We start from the raw sequence: 19267 nt of genomic DNA on the forward strand, positions 1-19267 counted from the left end.
TTTGCCATACTTGTAAGAAACAAAAAGGAGCAGTAGTTTTTGTTATTTAAATTCAAATCATAATTGTTTTAGGTAGTTTCTAAGAATTTGAAATCCAGAACTACCATGTAATTTCTTTTTTGGTTGAATTCCATCCAATATGGGCATATGTGACATCCAACATGTGTAAACAACTTGACATCTAAATAAATTAAAATTTTAGTTCAGTTATTTTATAAAGTTATTTTTTAAAAATAATATTCTATAAATGTAGAATATTTTAATTTTAACGTTTACAATATTTTTTCCTATTTAAAAAATTAAACAACGATTTCTTTTGTTAAAAAATAATTGGGTTATCTTTAGTCGTTATAAGGACTGATTGTTATATTTAATTTTTCATTATATGAATATGAATATTAAAATAAAAAATACACTATCTCCATTCCTTTTTTTTTGGTCTTTTTATTCTCATACTTGTTAAAAAAATTTATTTTATGTGTTTAATTTTAAATTTAATTTTTATGATATTAAAGTACAGTAATTTTTATTATAAAAATAAATAATTTAAAATATAGAAAAATAAGAGTAATAATTGTTAAAAATGAAATAAAAAAGTTAAACAAAAAGAGAGAGTAATAAATAAATAACAATGTTATAAAAACTTGTTTTCTGAAATTAATGGAACAATCAAATGAAGTTATGAGACACCTGATATGTTTTTGTGTCCAACTGAAAATTCATGCCGATGGTTACGTAGGAATTGGTGCAATTTAAAAAATAAAAGTCAAATCACGATAGCAGGTTGATTAGTCAAGGGAAAATCCTAGGATACGTCCGAACCATTTGGACCCAAGCAAACGACCCTTTATCTCATCCTTTGAGTAACCATTCGGCTTAAATATTTGACAGTTTTACACGTGTTATGAAAATAAATTAATATAAAATACGAAATTTATTATTTAAAAAAATAATGTTTAATAAATTGATAATTTAAATATTTATTATTATAGTTTTTTTTTTCCTTATTCTTGTTCGTTGGAAGATAACAACTTGCCTCTCAAAATCCTTTAAATAATAGTTTAAGTACAAGATGAAAATTTTAGCATGAAGACAAAATTTAGAATGCATCAAAAGAAATGAATCAGTTGTGATCAAATTTAAATCTGGTAAAATTTTATTTTTATCTTTTAATATTAAATTTTATTAAAATTAATTACTATAACATAAGGTATATTTTTTAAAATTATACTCATTATTACATCCATATAATCAATTTGATAATCAATTATTATATTATAATCAATTAATAAATTATAATTTAATTAAAAAATTAAACCCACACATAAAATTATTTGAATTTAAAATCTCAAAATTTTATGAACTCTCTTTATTATTAAGTCTACCTTATTAATCATAAAGTATTTGTCTTTAAATAGCTTAAGAAGATAATGAAAATGTAAAATCTTTTTCTTCACTTTTAATTTTCTAACTTGATTCAACATTAATGATAAATTTAAATCTATTATTAAATTACTTAGTTATAAAAATGTTTATTTTTATTCATTTAATTGTGATTTATTTTATAATTTAATTAATTAATTAATTATATTAATACATAAATGATTATTATTTATTATAACAAAGTGGTTTGAAACTTTAAAAGAAAAGAAAGATAAAATCACAAAAAATAAAGTAAATCAAAGGTGGTAAATGGTAAGGATATTTTTGTTTAACCTCGCACGCAAAGCCAAAAATGAAGAAACGTACAAAAACCGGCGAACCATCATTGACTAAGACGTCTGTATCGCTATTCTCAACCCCACATTACCCCCCATTACTATTCAAGCATCACGTATGATTCTGAAATACCCGTCTATGCGACTATAAAATAAAGCTGGCCATGCTCCACTTTTCTTGCTCTCCAAAACTGCAAACTAAAAATCAAGATAGCCAAAAATTATGAGGCCTTCATTTGCATTTGCATGGTTTCTCTTTCTCCTTACTCTTTTCCAATTCAGCGCTTTTTCTTTCTCGTCTGTACAGCCAGTGCTTTGTCATGACGATGAACGCCTTGCTTTGATGCAATTCAAGGAAAGCTTCATCATCCACGAGCACGCATCTCCTGCTTCCTCGTATGCTTATCCTAAGGTTGATGACTGGACGTTTCAAGGAGTTGATTGCTGTTCATGGGATGGCGTCGAGTGTGATCAAATCACCGGTCAGGTGATAGGCCTGGACCTCAGCAGTAGCCTCCTTTATGGCTCTATCAATTCCTCCAGTAGTCTCTTCCACCTTGTTCACCTTCAAAAGCTTAACCTCGCACACAATGACTTCAATTACTCTGTGATTCCATCTGCGTTGGGCAATCTTTCGATGCTGACATATCTCAATCTCTCTAATTCTGTATTTTCTGGTCAAATACCGTCAGAAATTTCAAAGCTCTTTCGATTGTCTTCCCTTGATCTGTCAAATAATTCCGATCCTAACTCCTTCCAACGGTTGTTAGAACTCAAAATACCTGATCTGAAGAGCTTAATACAGAATTTTACAGACTTAAAACACCTTCATCTCTCGTACGTAGATGTGGCTTCTCCGATTCCTAGTGTCTTAGCCAACTTTTCCTCGCTGACGTCCCTTCATCTCGAGTATTGTGGACTGCTGGGCAAATTTCCATTACCCATTTTCCATCTACCAAACCTTCAAACCATTTGGCTGGTACACAACTTGGGTCTCACGGGTTACTTTCCAGAATTCAATTTCACCAGCCAACTTAAAGTCTTAGCACTCTTGAACACAAGTTTTTCTGGTGAGTTAGCTGCTTCAATTGGAGACCTTTATTCATTGGAATTCTTGGGAATTGGTCTTTGCAACTTCACAGGGTTAGTGCCATCTACGTTGGGTAATCTCCCCAATCTCCAGTTTCTGGATCTTGGACGCAATTTTTTTAGCGGTAAGTTACTGTCAATCGGAAACCTTATTTCCTTGGAATATTTTTCCTGTTTTTTTGGTACATTATTTTCTACTTGAAGGTTCTTAATTGCTACTTCACAGGTTTAGTGCCATCAACTCTGGGTAATCTCACCAAGCTCTATCATATGGATCTTCAAAAAAATTATTTTACAGGTGAGCTACCTGACTCAATTGTAAACCTTATTTCTTTGGAATATTTTTACATTCGTTATTGCAAATTCGCAGGATTAGTTCCAGCTATGCTGGGTAATCTCGCCAAGCTCATGGTTTTGGATCTTGGAAGTAATCTTTTTAAAGGTGAGTTACTTGTCTTAATTGGAAAATCATTATTTCTTTCAAATTATTGAAGTTAGGCATTGCATTTCAACAGGGTTAGTGCCATCTACGTTGGGTAATCTCCCCAATCTCCAGTTTTTGGATCTTGGACGCAATTGTTTTAGGGGTAAGTTACTGTCAATCGGAAACCTTATTTCCTTGGAATATTTTTCCTGTTTTTTTGGTACATTATTTTCTACTTGAAGGTTCTTAATTGCTACTTCACAGGTTCAGTGCCATCAACTCTGGGTAATCTCACCAAGATCTATAATATGGATCTTCAAAAAAATAATTTTACAGGTGAGCTACCTGACTCAATTGTAAACCTTATTTCTTTAGAATATTTGTACATTCGTTATTGCAAATTCACAGGATTAGTTCCAGCTATGCTGGGTAATCTCACCAAGCTCATGGTTTTGGATCTTGGAAGTAATCTTTTTAGAGGGGAGTTACTTGTCTTAATTGGAAAATCATTATTTCTTTCAAATTATTGAAGTTAGGCATTGCATTTCAAAAGGTTAGTGCCATCAAGCTTAAATATTTGGGTCTTCAAAATAATTCCTTTTGGAACAAATTTATCATATGTGCATGCATGCATGCATAGTCCAACTGCAAGAATGGAGTTGAACTCCTCCCTAAATGTTTTACATTTGATCCAAAAAAAACCTTTCTTTTTGGCCCTGAGATATATTCTCTTCCATCGATCATTTCTTGCAAATCTGACTGAATTTATTGTAATCATTTTACAGGTTCTATTCCTCCAGAGCTAACGAACCTGACCCAATTAACTTATTTGAACCTAATGGAAAATATGTTAGAAGGGTCAGTTCCAAGCTCAATCTCGAGACTCAAGAAACTAGAATTTTTTGACTGTGACGAAAATAGACTGGATGGCATTGTGGAGCTTGATGCATTTCTTGAGCTAAAACATCTGAAGTATCTGTTTCTATCCTTAAATAATTTCTATTTGATTTCTAGAAATAATACCAATGCCACCAGTCCTCAGCTTGTTGATATAGGATTGCGTTACTGCCATCTAAGAGGGTTCCCAGATTTCTTGCGTAACCAACATCAATTGCAACTTCTTGATCTTTCTTCCAACAACATTCAGGGCCGGATACCGAAATGGATGTCGAAAGTGAGCATTGAAACTCTGTTATTTTTAGACCTTTCAAGCAACTCTCTAACGGGTTTTGATGAATTCCCGGTTGTTCTTCCATGGTCCAAATTAGGCTATCTAAAACTTGATTCCAACATTCTTCAAGGTTCACTCCCAGTTCCACCCTTGTCAACTATTTTCTATTCCATCTCAAACAATTCCATCACCGGAGAAATCCCACAGCTCTTGTGCAACCTGAGCTCTCTTTCTATTCTTGATGTTTCCCATAATAACTTGAGTGGTGAGATCCCTTTGTGTTTGAGCAACTTTAGCAAGTACTTATTGGTACTGAGCGTGCGCTCCAACAACTTTCATGGTCCCATTCCACATAGTTGGGCGAGTGGAAACAGATTAAAGATGATAGATTTGGGCAAAAACAAATTTCAAGGAAAGATACCAAGATCGCTGATGGAGTGTAGAATGTTACAATATCTTGATCTCGGGAACAATCAGATTAGCGATGCATTCCCTTCATGGCTGGGGACTCTTCCAGAGTTGAATATTCTGATTTTATGCTCTAATGCACTTTATGGTATGATAGGGAATCCTGAGTCCCATTGTGTCTTTCCCAAATTGCGAATCATCGATCTCTCTCACAACAGATTTAATGGTGCACTGCCTTCAGGCTACTTTGAAAGATGGAATACCATGAGAAGTCTTGATGTCAGGAACTCATCAGCTAGTTACATGCTTGAATACTTGGATATGAGGATCAATGTAATGCATGTTCCCAGGTATTATATTTATTCCATGACAATTACAAACAAAGGCAGAGAAATGCTGTACCCAAAGATCATTCAAACTCTTGTAGCCATTGATCTCTCGAGCAACAGATTTGACGGAGAAATTCCAGAATCCATTGGGAGTCTCAAAGAGCTTCACTTGCTTAATGTTTCGAATAACATTCTGGTTGGCCGCATCCCATCAGCTATAGCGAAGCTAAAGAATCTCGAAGCATTGGACCTTTCTCAGAACAAGCTAGCTGGAAGAATTCCTTGGGAGTTGAGTACACAACTCACTTTCCTTGAGGTTCTCAACGTCTCTCATAATAATCTCACTGGACCTATACCGCAAGGCCAGCAATTCGATACTTTCCAAAGTAGTTCCTTCGAAGGAAATCTTGGGTTGTGTGGAAAACAGTTGCTAAAAGAATGTGACAGTAGTTCTGGCGCCTTGCCACCTCCTTCATCTTCAATTTCTGAAGACTCTGGATTTTTCGTTGGATTGCATTGGAAAGTAGTCTTGCTGGGTTATGGAAGCGGATTCCTCATTGGAGTGACGATTGGGCATGTTGTGACCACTAGGAAAAGTGATTGGTTTGCCAAGACTTTCTCCAAAATTAGTCGTGGAAGAACGCATAGGAGGTGAATAAATGCAAAAAAGTGGACTTTGCTGTGTCATATATTATTAAGCTATGTATAGTGATGATAGAACGGTACGCCCAATTGCCTTTTTCCTTTGCAGATCATCGCCAGTCTTGTTGTAATGAAAGAAGTAGAGATGGAAGGAAATCATTAATCCGAGGGAGAGGGAGAGACAGAGAAACAGAGATCAGTTTCCATGTTCTACCTGTAGATGTAAGACTAAGGAACACCATACTTGAAGCCATCGTGGGCTTTGAGCCGTTTTGTATTTGTGTTAGGGATTTTCGATTGTTTCTAAACAGCTTCTAACAAAAGATACGATAATGAATTATAAAAAAAAAGATTTCAATCGACTTGTATTTTTTAAAGAATAAAAAATTGACGATGGCATAAATATGTAGAAGGATAAAAATTGTATTAAAAAGACCTTGCCAAAAACAAATTTATTAAGAATAAGATTTGACCAAAAAAAAAAAAAAATCTATTTGGAATAGAACTTTGAAAGCTCATCCTCTATTTAAAGATGTTTAATTTGCCTCGCCATGGGAATATTCATGCAATTGTCGTTAGAATAGTTTTGCTTCTATCCCATGTGTTAAGAGCTAGCAAACATAGAAAGGGACAAGCAATATTCTGTTACCAGAAGATTCGGCTTAGCATCTTTTCATTTTTGAAGAAGGTTTTTTTTTTTTTTTTTCGTGTGTAGTGTTATTAGAGATTAGAGACGTTGTTGGTTCGTTGCAATCAAGTTTGAGGTAAATCTTGACACCATAAAAAAGCAAAGTAAGATTTGTTTTATCTACTGCATATGCATATTTGTGCAGCTCGTGATTTATATAGTTTAGGGAAGTAAAATTTTAAAATTTCGCTATGTTTACATGTATGTCTCCAATAATCATTATTTTTCTTAATTTTATTTGATAGTTATATAATTTTGATCTAATAGGTGATTATTTTTTTATTTAATTTTCTAAAAAAGACTATATGAAATGGTTTTTCTTAATTAACATATGTCATTTCCATTCAAATTATGTCATAAAATCATATTATTAAAAAAATAAATTATTTATTACACATTACGTGTAATGCTTAAATGATAAATATTTGTTTTAATAGATTTATATATATGATATATAAGAAATGTTTGATTTTTTCAATAGGGTTAATATCATGAATAATCTCTAAATTATATTAAAATATTTAATATGATACTCAAATTTTAAAACTTTTTAATATTATACATAAATTATAAATTTATTAATTAATGTGATATTTATTTTTAATATAATTAGCTTTAAATGATAATAACTGATGGATAAATAATTCTTTAAGTATCAAATTAATTAATAGAAAATAAAATTTTTTTATTAAAAGCATCAATATTTTAGACAATTAATAACTTTTTTTTATTTTTTATGTATGATATGCTATGAGGATGGAATACAAATAAAAAATTATCTTGTCTTTATTTTATAGAATATATAAAATAATTTAGATTGGATTAAGGACATTTCATATAGACCATGCGTTGGAACATAGTGTGTGTCCTAACACAACATAACTAATATTTCACTTTTCATTTAAGGTTTTTTTTTTTTTTTTTAAAATTTGTGGACGTGTATACGTTAACTGTTATTTGTGTTTGCAAAATTCATTATATTTCAAGTTAATTAGTACTTATTAAATTTATTTATTCACGTGAAAGAGCGGAATGATATATGTTAAGCTATATCACGTAAATCATTTTTTGTTTTTTTCATAATTATGACAACAAAACAGTAATATATATACATATATATTTTTGGAAAGATCAAGTTATTTATTATACTCATAATAAAAAATATATAAAATCAAATTTTGGATTAAAAAATTAAATATAAATAATATATTCTTTTAACACATGTACAATCTTAAAAAAAAAAATCCAATACTTAAAATTCTAAAATTTTATGGTATTATATTTTTCATGAAGATATTATTTGGTAGATATTAAAAATTTATATATAATTTATTTAAAAAAAAAAAAGAAAATTCAATCGAAAAGAGTTTTGAGATGTCGCAGTCAAAAGTGTAAGATACCCGTCCTTTGTGGCCGACATTGATAGACTAAAAGTTTAGAAAATAAATAAAGCACGGACCTGAAAATGTGAAATAATTTTGTAAGGTCCTTTTCCAAAAGTGAGCGACGACCTATCAGCTTGACTCGTTTCTTACCCCACCAGACTTTCGTCGGGAGAGGCTAACACGAAACACGTTGGAATATTTAATTCAATGGTTCTAATCAATTCACTCTCCAAATCAGAAATTAATTCAAAAAAATTATCAAATCCTCCTTTTAAGTTTTAACCATGTACCGCAAAACCAATTTAAGACATATTAGAATTTTAAGTATTGGATTTTTTTTTTTTTAAGATTGTACATGTGTTAAAAGAATATATTATTTATATTTAATTTTTTAATCCAAAATTTGATTTTATATATTTTTTATTATGAGTATAATAAATAACTTGATCTTTCCAAAAGAATGTAATTTTTTGACACATCAAGAAGGATTTTAGCTACTAAAGGAATTTGGCCAATGAATGAGAATAGAAACATCTTTTTATCTGAGCATAAAAATAAAAATCATCTTTTAAAGTGTAATTTATTTTGGCATTCCTTTTAGTTCTTGATATGTAGCATTTTAATAAATATTAAGACAAACTATGGCACGTTCAAAATTTTAGGTTTGAAATATGAACAAGGCCCAAATTTTAGAAGGAATCTTCATGGTGAAATTGATCTCCTTGGGCTTTTAAAGAAAAGTTTCCAACGTCCCTTCAAAATGACTCATTGGTACTACATGAGTCATGAGCTACTTTCTTCAATCTTACTCTGATTTGCCCTTTCGGATTTTCATTTTAGAGCTTTATTTTTTTTTCTTTTTTTATTATTCCATCATGCATTTGAAACTTCAAAATTCATTTAAAATCAAATCATAATGATTTTCTAAACAACAAGCTTCCAACTTAGGTATCCTCACATGATCAAAATGAACTTTTTAAAGGACGTAGTATACTCCAGGGTTTAAGGTTTTGAAAAAAAAGATAAATAGGCCCAAAAATGTATTTAAAAGTGATCAAACCAATAATCATTTTTTTTAAAGACATTTTTCTTTTTCTCAAAACATGTATTTTCACGTTTCTTTTTTTTTATTCTTTTTTTTTTTTGCATGAGTTCAAAATTTTAGAACTCATCTTTTTTCAAGCTTGCCCCCTTTAACATAAGACATTATTTTCGAAATCTCAACTCAATATCACATTCTATCTTAATGAGATCTCTCTTATTCTTTTTCTTAAACTTGCCCCCAAATTTGAAGGGTGATCCTTAGTTAAGATTCATTCAGAAAAAATACTTAATAGGCTAAAAAAGAGTAGCAAATAGATTTTTTTTTTGTAAGATTGCCATTTTTCATTTTAAGTATGGATACCTATTGAAAAGTAGTTTTTAGGAGACAACTTATTTTTTGATTGACTTTAAGTTCATTTGAATACCCTACATGCATTATTTCACAATCAACTCTTTTTTTTTTTTTTTGTAACTCATACTCATATTGCATTTTGATAACAAACCTATCCAAATGTTCATCAATCAAAAAGGTTATCTGGGATATTAAGTAAATTTAGTTTTTTCAATAAATTTGCCCTAAGGTAAGGACAGAGAATTGCTTAATGAAGGATTGAAAAATGAGAAGAATGTAGCACAAGCCTAAAATACTAAAAAAATTGAAAAAATATGGTTCAAGGAATTTTGGTGGTGCTTGACATTTATCCAATCATCAAAATTCAAAAAGCTTATGAGAGTGCTTTAAAATATCTACAAATTAATCGACCATCTCATTACTCATAGCCTAAATAAAGATCAATAAATTTTAAAATTCATCAATAAGTTTTGAAACTTTCATCCTTAGAAATTCTTAAAGCTTTTAATCTTTTTAATTGAAAAGAATAAAATGTTCAGGAAAATGGCTTAAGATGCTCATAGTAATCACTAAATTCATTGAGATTTTTTTACATGCATTTGTAGCAAGTCTAAACAAACATTGCTTGACAAATTTTTAATTTAGGTCAATAACATGAATGGCTCGTAAATTATAATAAAATATTTAACATGATATCTTAATTTTAAAAATTTATTATATAGTATTTGAATTATAAATTTATTTACTAATATGATACTCACTCTTAATGTGAGTACTTCTGAATGATGATACTTAATAAATAAATAACCTTCTAAATATTATATTAATTAACAAATTGATAAGTTAAATATCACATTAAATATTTTTAAAGTTAAAGTATCACATTATATATTTAACTATAATTTAAAGGTCATCCGTGAATCAAGATATTATCCTTTCTAGTTTTTATTAGGTAGTTTTTATAATTTTTAAAGCAAAAATATACCATTAGTCACAAAATAATAGTAAAATTTTTAAAATGTTCACCTAACTATTACAATTTTCGATTTAATCACTAAATTTTGAATAAATATTTTTTGTCACTAAACTATTAATTTCTAATGATGTGTTAATATGAAAATGTTGCATTGGCTACCAGGTGTCACATGATATTACTATATCAGCAAACTATTTTTTTCAAAATTTATAATACAATATCATGAATGTAATATGATATGTTAAATGACACAACAATATCATATGACACTTGACAATTAACGTGGTATTACCATATTAACATGCTATTAAAAATGAATGATTTGGTGACAAAAAAATATTTACTTAAATTTTATTGACTAAATAAAAAATTTAATAATTAGATTATTATTTAAAAAATGTGATTGTAATTGAATGACTAATAATATATTTTATCATATTTTTTAATACGTGGAGTATAATTTAAGACAAAAGTATATATTAGAATAAAATATTACTCAATAACCTAAATAAACTAATTAATTGAAACAAACTTTTTTTCCAAAATTAATTTATTTTTATTTCTTAATTTTTATTGAGTTCGTGTTTGTACAATGAAATTTATTTTTTCAAAGGGCAATTATATTCACAACATATTTGTTACTCTTCATATTTAAAAAAATATATTTTAAAATAAAATTTTTAATTATCTTTTCTCTTTTCTTTTTTTTTAACATTCTTTTCATTTTTTAACTTGTTGATTTTCAAGTTCAAAAGTTTTTAAAAATTTTTGAATTTGTAAATTTGAAAATTATTAAAAGTTTTTAGAGTTGCATATATAAAATCTTTTAAAATTTTGGTATATTTGTATATTCGAAAGTTTAAAAATTTTTATAAGATTTTTTTAATTACTTTTTTCATTAAACCTAAATGTAACTGTTTTTTAAAATTTTCATAAATGATTTTTAGTACGTTATTTAACTTATTAGATATATATTTCTGAAAGGCATAATTGGTAAATATATATTCAAAAATTTTAAAATTAAGATAAAAAGAATAATTAAATAATTGTATTTGAAAAAAATTAAAAAAAATGTAGAGAGAAAAAATGGGGTACATTTAAGAATCACCTTTTTTTAAAACAAAAAAACATTAAACTAGTTCAATAAACGATCCTTGGGATAGTGGTAGTTTTACAATCCCAATAGTCGTACCTTAACCGAGCCAAAACGACAAAAAGTTCTCTTAACCATTAATTACTAATCAAAACGCTGAAACTCTCACTGAGGAAACATAGGAAGCAAAGGGCAACGATGAAGACGATCAAAGTCATAGTACTGATAGTAGCTTTCATCCTCGCACTTTCTCTTTTGTCGTTTCCTTCAGTCGGATTCCAATCCGACGAGCTGCTCGTTGACGACGAAGAGTTTGGATTCGAGGGGGCTCCCCAACTTCGCTCCCCTGAACTATTCTCCACCGGATCCGCACTAGTAACAACCCCGATCCGGAAGAGACTTTCGGATCTCGATTCTCGATTCTGATTCTAAGATCCATTTCTCTCTTGACCACGCTTTCGGTGACTCCGATTTCTCTCCCGCTGGCACTTTCTCCGCCCGCGTTAAAAACTTGGAGCCATGGTGGCCAGGTTTACTAACCTCCTTTTGTTTTTTTGTTTTTATTCTTTTTAAAGCAGATTTTTAGTTTTCATTGTCTTAATGCAAAATCATAACTGCAATGCGAATTCTAACAGAAATTTTCTATGTTAAAAGTAAAATCATGCACAATATAAATTTTTGGTAAAAAAACCATATATTTTCTTTTATATCCAAATGAGCTTCTCTGCTTTTTTGCTTCGGGAAGCAAAAAAGAACAACCAAACGTATCCTTAATTGCTAAAGGAAAGGAAAGTGGAGTCACATTGTGAGGTGGGAGCTGCTGCCTTAGGAACATAGCTATGTCATTGGCAAGAAATTGTAATGTCAAGCTAACTTTTTTAAAAGAGATAAATTCCAAATTTGTTTTGTCACTACACTCAATTTGGTTGAATTTTGACATTGTACATTTATTTTGAACCAAATTTGGACAAAAATTAATGGAGTGGTGAATGTTGAATCATGATCTCAGGTTTTTTTTTTTTTTTTGGTGAGTTGGAAATAAAAATGAAAAAAATAAAAAATAATATGTTAACAATTGCCATGTGTATATGTTTGTTGTGAAATTTCATGCCATTGTTTCTGCTCCTCCACATCTTATTTAAATATTTAAACAAAATATTCAATGGAGTATTCCTTCAATAATAACTTTTATCGAAAAGTCAACCAAATAAAAGTATGGTGGTAAAATTAATGCAATTGAAGTACGCTGAGAAAATTCAACATTGAGCCTCAGTATAGTGGCAAATTTGGTACTTATCCTTGTTAAAAAGAAAGGCTTCTGAGTTCTTTGCAATTTAAGGGGTCATTGTATTAAACTATTACTTGGTTTCATACTAAATCTTAAAAGTAGGTATTGGACTGTTTTTGGAAAGGTCATTAGTATTAGAGAGGAGTTTACTGAAGCTTAAGCTCTATATTTTTCAATTTCTTTCTAGCAGCTTGGCTATGTAACACCTGCTACTCCCAAAGTTCTTAAAAATTTGATAAAAGCCTTTAAGTAAATTGAGAGATTAGTGTTGCTGATAAGAGGCTTAGGTAAGTGTCAGCATCTATAATTGGCAATACCAAACAAATTTGTAATCAATTGTGTAGAATAATTAGTTTGCTGCTCCTTTTTCCCTTCGTTTCTCAGCCAACAATGAAGCATAAAATAGTTGACCAAAGGTTTGGAATGACTTAAGGTCATGTTTGGTGCATAGGATAATGGATAGGATAGGATGATAATCATCCTATATTATGTTTGATTTGTATCTAAAGAACGGGATAGGATTACAAGGAGGATTATCATCCTCTGGGTATAGGATTAATCAATCTTCCCAAAGTGGAGAGGATTATTATTAATCCATGAGATTGAACTTACGTGTCCTATCATACCCTTGAAAATTATATCAATAATTTAAATTGTATAAACTTTGAATAAGGATAATTTTAACCAATAAATAAATTATCCTATCATAATCCTTGTACACATCAAACATAAGATAGGATATTATTTAATCTAATCCTATTCTTAATGTCATCTTATCCTATCCTATCATAATCTTGTGTACCAAACATGACCTAAGTTCCTTCAATCCTGAAGTGACTTTCTTTTGCACATGTTTGTCATTTCTTTTATTTTTGGGGAAAGCTCTTATATAGTTTCTTTGTAGTTTATATAGTTCTCATTAATTTTTTTGTTTGACTGCAGAGATGTCTTCCAAGGGAGGGTTTGGATGAGCATTTTGTAATACACATGGTAATTTTCCAACTTCAGTGGCAGAAATTGGTTATTTGTAGATGTTCTCACTCAATCCTTCTCTTCTCTCTCTCTCCTTTGTATGTGTGCCTGCATATGCAAACAGTCCTTTTATGTGATGAAGTTTTGCTGGGTGTTCAAGAAGTGACAAAAAAAACTTCTGCAGTTCTTTCAAAGCCACATGTAGATGAAGACTCTGAAATCTTGTGCTCTATTTTCTCCAAAAATTACTTCATCAATAGAGCCTTAATGCTTCTGGATTTTCCAGTGTCCTGTGAAATTTCTTGTCACTAAAATCAGGATGCAGATCAGCATAAATCTTATTCATATATCAGTGACACCATTACTGAATCTTGGTGGCTGCATGTGCATTCAGAAGATAAACCAAACAAGAATTAACCTGTGATTTAAGTTCTCTCTGTTTATGAAACATGCTCTTGTCAGTGCTGATATATATATATATATATATATATATATACATGATTCAGACCAAAAGGAATGCAAATATCTGGATTTAGCTTCTTAGAATTGTCCATGGTTGAGAGTGGTCAAATGCCTCTTTGAAATCTTGGTGTTCAACTGCAAATGGTCTTAATTGGTTTCAGTCTTTCTTTATCAACTTTTGACTGTTATCTCAGTGTAGGTTGCTAAAATTGGAAAAAAGGGCAAGAACACCAATTGAGCTGGTTATCATGAATGCTATGCTGTACAATTTTTGTTGAACTGTTATTTAGATGATAAATGATCTTATCATTAGAACTTTCGTCTCTTCAGCATGTGCCAAAATGTGTGTAGCATGTGCTTCCTCGTTTCTACTTCTTGATATTGCCCCTGCCCAAGCATTTGAAAAGTTTTGATTTCTTTTGTCTTTTCGCCTTCAGTTACTGTTGCCTTTTGCAACACCATCCAGGCAAAAATGCTTTTTTTTTTTTTTTTGATAAGCAATTGCATTTGGCTTAGAATGATTCAATTTTTTTTTTTTAATAATCATACCAAACAGAATTTAGCATTGTTGACCTGTATTACTATACAGCATTTTAGAGTACAAAATGGCATTTTATTTGGTCTGTTGAGGATACCAGATTATTGGCACGCTTTCATGTTGAATAACTTGTTGAAAATAAAATTGGAATGGCATTTTTTTTTAAGTTTCAATGTGTTAAGTCCATTTGACACTTTGCTCTTCCTTGTTAAGGACTTCTTACAATGACAGTTTGTTGACATATAAGTTTGGTTTGTGTATGCACTACCTTGTAAATTTTTTCTGCTTATACATGCCTATGATGCATACTTGTTTGCACCATGTTTACTTTCTTCTTATGTAGTGTTAGTTGATAATATATGATTGAAACAAAATTTAAAGGATACATAAAGTTGGTTTTTGATGGAAGACATTTCAAATATGAGAATTTCCCTCTGGACTCTTTGTTAACTGTGCTTTATTTGGTTTTATGGCTTTTGCTGCTTGTACATGCATATCATCTATACTTGTTTGTACCATATTTACTTTCTTTATATGAATTAGTAGTTGATAATATAAGACTGAAACAAAATTTACAGGCAGCATAAAGTAAATTTTAGAAGGAAGACATTTAAAAAATGAGAATCTGGATGCTTTATTTGGTTTTATGGCTGCACTCATGCGCATATCTCTACCATATTTTCTAATTGGAATGTTTGGATGATATGTAAAGATGTCAAATTGCAAGTTCATATAGTAAATGTCCTGATTGAGGTGGATCTGACTGCAGAGACTTTGTTAATTGTTTCCCTTTTTATGCTCTTGTTTGCAGGAGGGTGTAAATGTTTTGGCAGTCAATTATGGTTCTCCTGGTTCTCCCCATATCCTCGGAATTTGAAACTAGTAAGTCAGGATTATGCTCTTAGTCTGGTATTTCTTCCCCGTTATTAAGCACAGTACAGCAACTATACCCTCATCCGCCCCTATAATTGTTTGGCAGTTATGGTTCTATCATGGAGATAACTTTGAGCATGTTTCTTAGTTGCTGGGACTGCCATTAATGTCTGCTTAAAATTTTGGGGGACCATAATTATGTCAACCATCATAAATTATGAAATAGTTACATGTAAGTCTACATAGTCTGGTGGGGCTCTCTGAGTAAGGAAGTGATCTTGCCCTCATAAGTTATGGAACATCCATTTTGTTTTCATGCTAGCTTCATTGTGATTTCCTATGCAGATAAGTATGGTCTACTAGGCATTTTTATTTCTAATTGCAAGGCCACATTTTGGAGTATCATTACCTATATTACCTATTTATAAAAGTAAGCACTTGGTGGGATTAATTGGTTGACATTTGGCAGCCCAATTGGCTGCCATTTGGCAAGTAATTAAGCCTCCGAGGGCTTATGGCTGGAATTAAGGAAAGAAAAAGAAAAAGAAAAAGAAAAAAAGGAAAATAAGAATAAAAAAAGTAAAAAATAAAAGTAAACTGATTAAAAACATAATTATTAAAAAAAATAAAAATAAAATAAACGTGTGACATAAAAATATGCACTTAATCAAATAAAACAATAAATTTATCATATTTAATTACAATATAATTCATAAAATTATATATGGATTTTTAAATAAAACGCATATCAATCAATTATTGATTTCATGATAATAAAACATAAAAGCATACAATTAATGTTAATTAATGTGAGCTTAATTGATTGACGTTTGGAAGCCCAATTGGTTGCCATTTGTCAAGCAATGAAACCCCCAACGGATTATGGCTACTATTAAGGAAAGGAAAAAAGGGAAAAAAGGAAAATAAGAAGAAAAAAAGTAAAAGAACATGTAAAAAGATAAAGAATAAAATGACATAAAAACATTATTATTTAAAAAATAAAATAAATGTTTGGCATAAGAAAAATGCGCTTAATAAAATAAAACAATATATTTAACATATTTAATTATTATATAATTGACAAAAACATACATGGATTTTTAAACAAAAGGCATATCAATCAATTATTGATTTCATGATAATAAAAAGTAAAAGTATATAATTAATGTTAATTATTCATAATGTAAATGTTAATTTGATTTAATTTTTTTTTATTTTTATATGGTAAACATAATTTGCTTATTTGTTTATTTATATAGATTATGTTTTTTTATTTCATAATATTATTTTTATAATTTCAAAAAAAAAAACTAAAAGTGAAATATGTGTAACATAAAAATAATATACTTCATTATATGAAATAAAATAAGATTAGATAATACATTTGAACAGTTTACTTATTTTATAGTAATATAGTTATCTTTATAAGAAGTGATATGATGCATGAAAATTATATTTATGCTTAACTTCATCTTTTTTGTGCAAGTATAATTTTTGAGGGATGGAGACTCCAAATCAATTTTTTGATATGGGGATGCATACACACTTTTGATTAAACAAAATGCTTAAGTGCTAATTTTATCTTTTACCTTGTATTTCATTTTATTAACTATATATAAAAGTAAACTCTTGGGAGGATTAATTGCTTAGATAAAGAATACTATGATTAATATAAATAACTAATAAAAATATTTAATTAATGTTAATTACTATGATATAAATGTTGTAAGTTATTTTATGGTATGTTGATATTAGGATACATTAATATATATATAAAACATATATATATATAAATATTTTCAAAACTTGAAAAGATTCAAATGAAAAAGGTTTACACCATGGCAACGCGCCAACAAATCCTAGTAATATATGAAATGAGGCCTTACTAGCTCTTGGTTTTAATGATGGCTTTGAAGCTTTTATTTGTACTATTTAGATAGTGGTTATAATATGTTTGGTTGTTACGGTTGCTCTGGAAGTTAAAAAAAAGTGCATTTAGATACCAAAATAAGTAGTATTTTTAAAAAATTCACATTTCTGAAAATTAAATCCACGATTTTAGTTTTGCATGGGACAGTTTTATTTGAAAGGTTATTACATTTCAAATATGAATTAGACTTTTACTATTAGCTTTGTCCTTTCAGCGAACTTTGAGGAAGCAAAGAAGTTCTTAAATGAGTGTACCAAAATACAACAACAATATGGAGTCTATTTAACTAATATGGGTTGATTTTACGAAGCCTAACTTGTGAATAGATGAACTTGTATGTCACCTTTTAGTTGCTATTTTCAATGACCGTAAGCTTTCTAAAATTGCATAGGAGAGAATTTTGCATTCAGCACTAGTAAATAAGTTGATCAAGTGTCTTCTAAGATTGCAACTTGATGTGAACTGTGACTTCAGCTTATGAGTGAATTTTAGCATTCAACATGTTTAATTGTTTGCATTTTGTAGACTTGCATCAACTTGTTCTGTAAAATTTAAGTTCAATTGTGAATATATAGATATGATGGAACCTTGAAGAAGATGAAAGGAGATTGTTTTCTCTCAACTAAATTTGATTGCATAATGATTCCCTTTATTTGCATTTTATAATCTCTATTTCAGCCTGCAAAGTGGTCCTTCAGCTCACATACAGTTTTGAAGAACAGTGAGTAGGCACCGACGTATGTTTCTTTCGAAATTGTTCTTTCTCACTTTTTGCATCCTAGCTTTTCTTTTTCAACATTAGCATTATCTGTTCTTGGGAAATGGGATATTTTGTTCAACATATATTATCGATAGATCTAGCAATTTGTGTGTTTTTATCATATCTCATATTGTGTTTGATATGTGTAATGATACGAATTATTAAAACATGAATATGACACGTTTAATATACGTATTATATGCGATACGACACGATTAATATATGTACAATTAATTCGTTTAAATATTACATGAATAAATATGAATAATATTGATATACACGAATAAATACAATTAACACAAATATACATGAATAGACATGATTAACATGAATATATATAAGAATACGACTAAAATAATAAATAATTATAAACTATCCATTATTTGTTGCTTAATAAATTTAGCATATTAATAATATAAAAAAATACTTACATATTAAAAAAAAATTTAATACTCATTTATGTATTTACTATATATATTAATTTTAATTTATATTATATAACTATATTGATTTTTAGTATCAAATTCAAAATGATAACGTATTAAAAATTAAAGAATAAAATAATAATGTATACACTAATATTAATATTTATATTGTATTTATATTATTAATATAAAACAAATTTTATAATAATTATTAAATGAGTATCATAATTAAATGTTTAAAATAATTTTTATATGAAATTAAATAGTTAATTAAGTATCATAATTAAAAGATTAAAAATTAAAATAATCTTTATGTGTTTATTTTAAATTAAAATAAATATAAAAAATATGTTAAACATGTTAAATATATTAAATATGTATTTGTATGACAAAATTAAATTAAACATATTATTTATGTTATGTAACATGTTTTGACGAATTAATACATATACAACACGAATTATGTCATGTCAACACAAATAAAGAAACACATTTTTTTAAAACACATATATTATTTTTTTCGTATCATATCACCGTGTTATATATGAAATTATTAAGTCTAATTATCGATCAATCTTATAATAATAATTAATTAATAAATAAAACTAAAAGTAATTAGATCCTTAAAAATAAATAAAACCACTTTTAATTAATTAATTTATTTTTAAAAATCTAATCACTTTTAATTTTTTTCATTAAT

At 28.9% G+C, this 19267-nt stretch overlaps 1 protein-coding gene and 1 pseudogene across 7 annotated transcripts; both read left to right on the top strand.

Moving 5' to 3' along the window:
* Positions 1 to 1898: 1898 nt before the first annotated feature.
* On the top strand, positions 1899 to 6214 carry LOC111295210 (receptor-like protein 6). Of its 6 annotated transcripts, XM_089743347.1 has the most exons (8): positions 1899 to 2932; positions 3034 to 3249; positions 3323 to 3394; positions 3496 to 3567; positions 4017 to 4958; positions 5052 to 5160; positions 5260 to 5790; positions 5891 to 6214. In XM_089743347.1, the coding sequence occupies exons 1-8, from the start codon at positions 1942 to 1944 to the stop codon at positions 5910 to 5912; spliced, it is 2955 nt and encodes a 984-aa protein (XP_089599473.1). In that variant the 5' UTR covers positions 1899 to 1941; the 3' UTR covers positions 5913 to 6214. The 6 variants fall into 6 exon arrangements, with proteins under 6 accessions (XP_089599473.1, XP_022744341.2, XP_022744340.2 ...); XM_022888606.2 differs by having other exon boundaries at positions 4017 to 5160; XM_022888605.2 differs by having other exon boundaries at positions 5052 to 5790.
* Positions 6215 to 11517: 5303 nt separating this feature from the next.
* Positions 11518 to 18408, top strand: LOC111295217 (uncharacterized; annotated as a pseudogene). Its single transcript, XR_016327279.1, has 5 exons — positions 11518 to 11630; positions 11707 to 11849; positions 13550 to 13597; positions 15391 to 15461; positions 18061 to 18408. The product of XR_016327279.1 is annotated as an uncharacterized LOC111295217 (transcript).
* Positions 18409 to 19267: the final 859 nt, after the last annotated feature.

This window comes from Durio zibethinus, chromosome 14 (genome assembly GCF_047325235.1).
Source record: "Durio zibethinus cultivar Kanyao isolate XHJ-2024 chromosome 14, ASM4732523v1, whole genome shotgun sequence".
NCBI lineage: Eukaryota > Viridiplantae > Streptophyta > Magnoliopsida > Malvales > Malvaceae > Durio > Durio zibethinus.

What these genes read in the sequence shown, in the direction of transcription:
- LOC111295210 (XM_022888603.2), top strand. Translation starts at nt 1,942, where the DNA reads ATGAGGCCTTCATTTGCATTTGCATGGTTTCTCTTTCTCCTTACTCTT. An exon ending in TCAAAAAAATAATTTTACAG is followed by an intron (nt 3,568 to 4,016) that starts GTGAGCTACCTG and finishes ATCATTTTACAG; the next exon opens with GTTCTATTCCTCCAGAGCTA. An exon ending in CGTGGAAGAACGCATAGGAG is followed by an intron (nt 5,791 to 5,890) that starts GTGAATAAATGC and finishes TTTCCTTTGCAG; the next exon opens with ATCATCGCCAGTCTTGTTGT.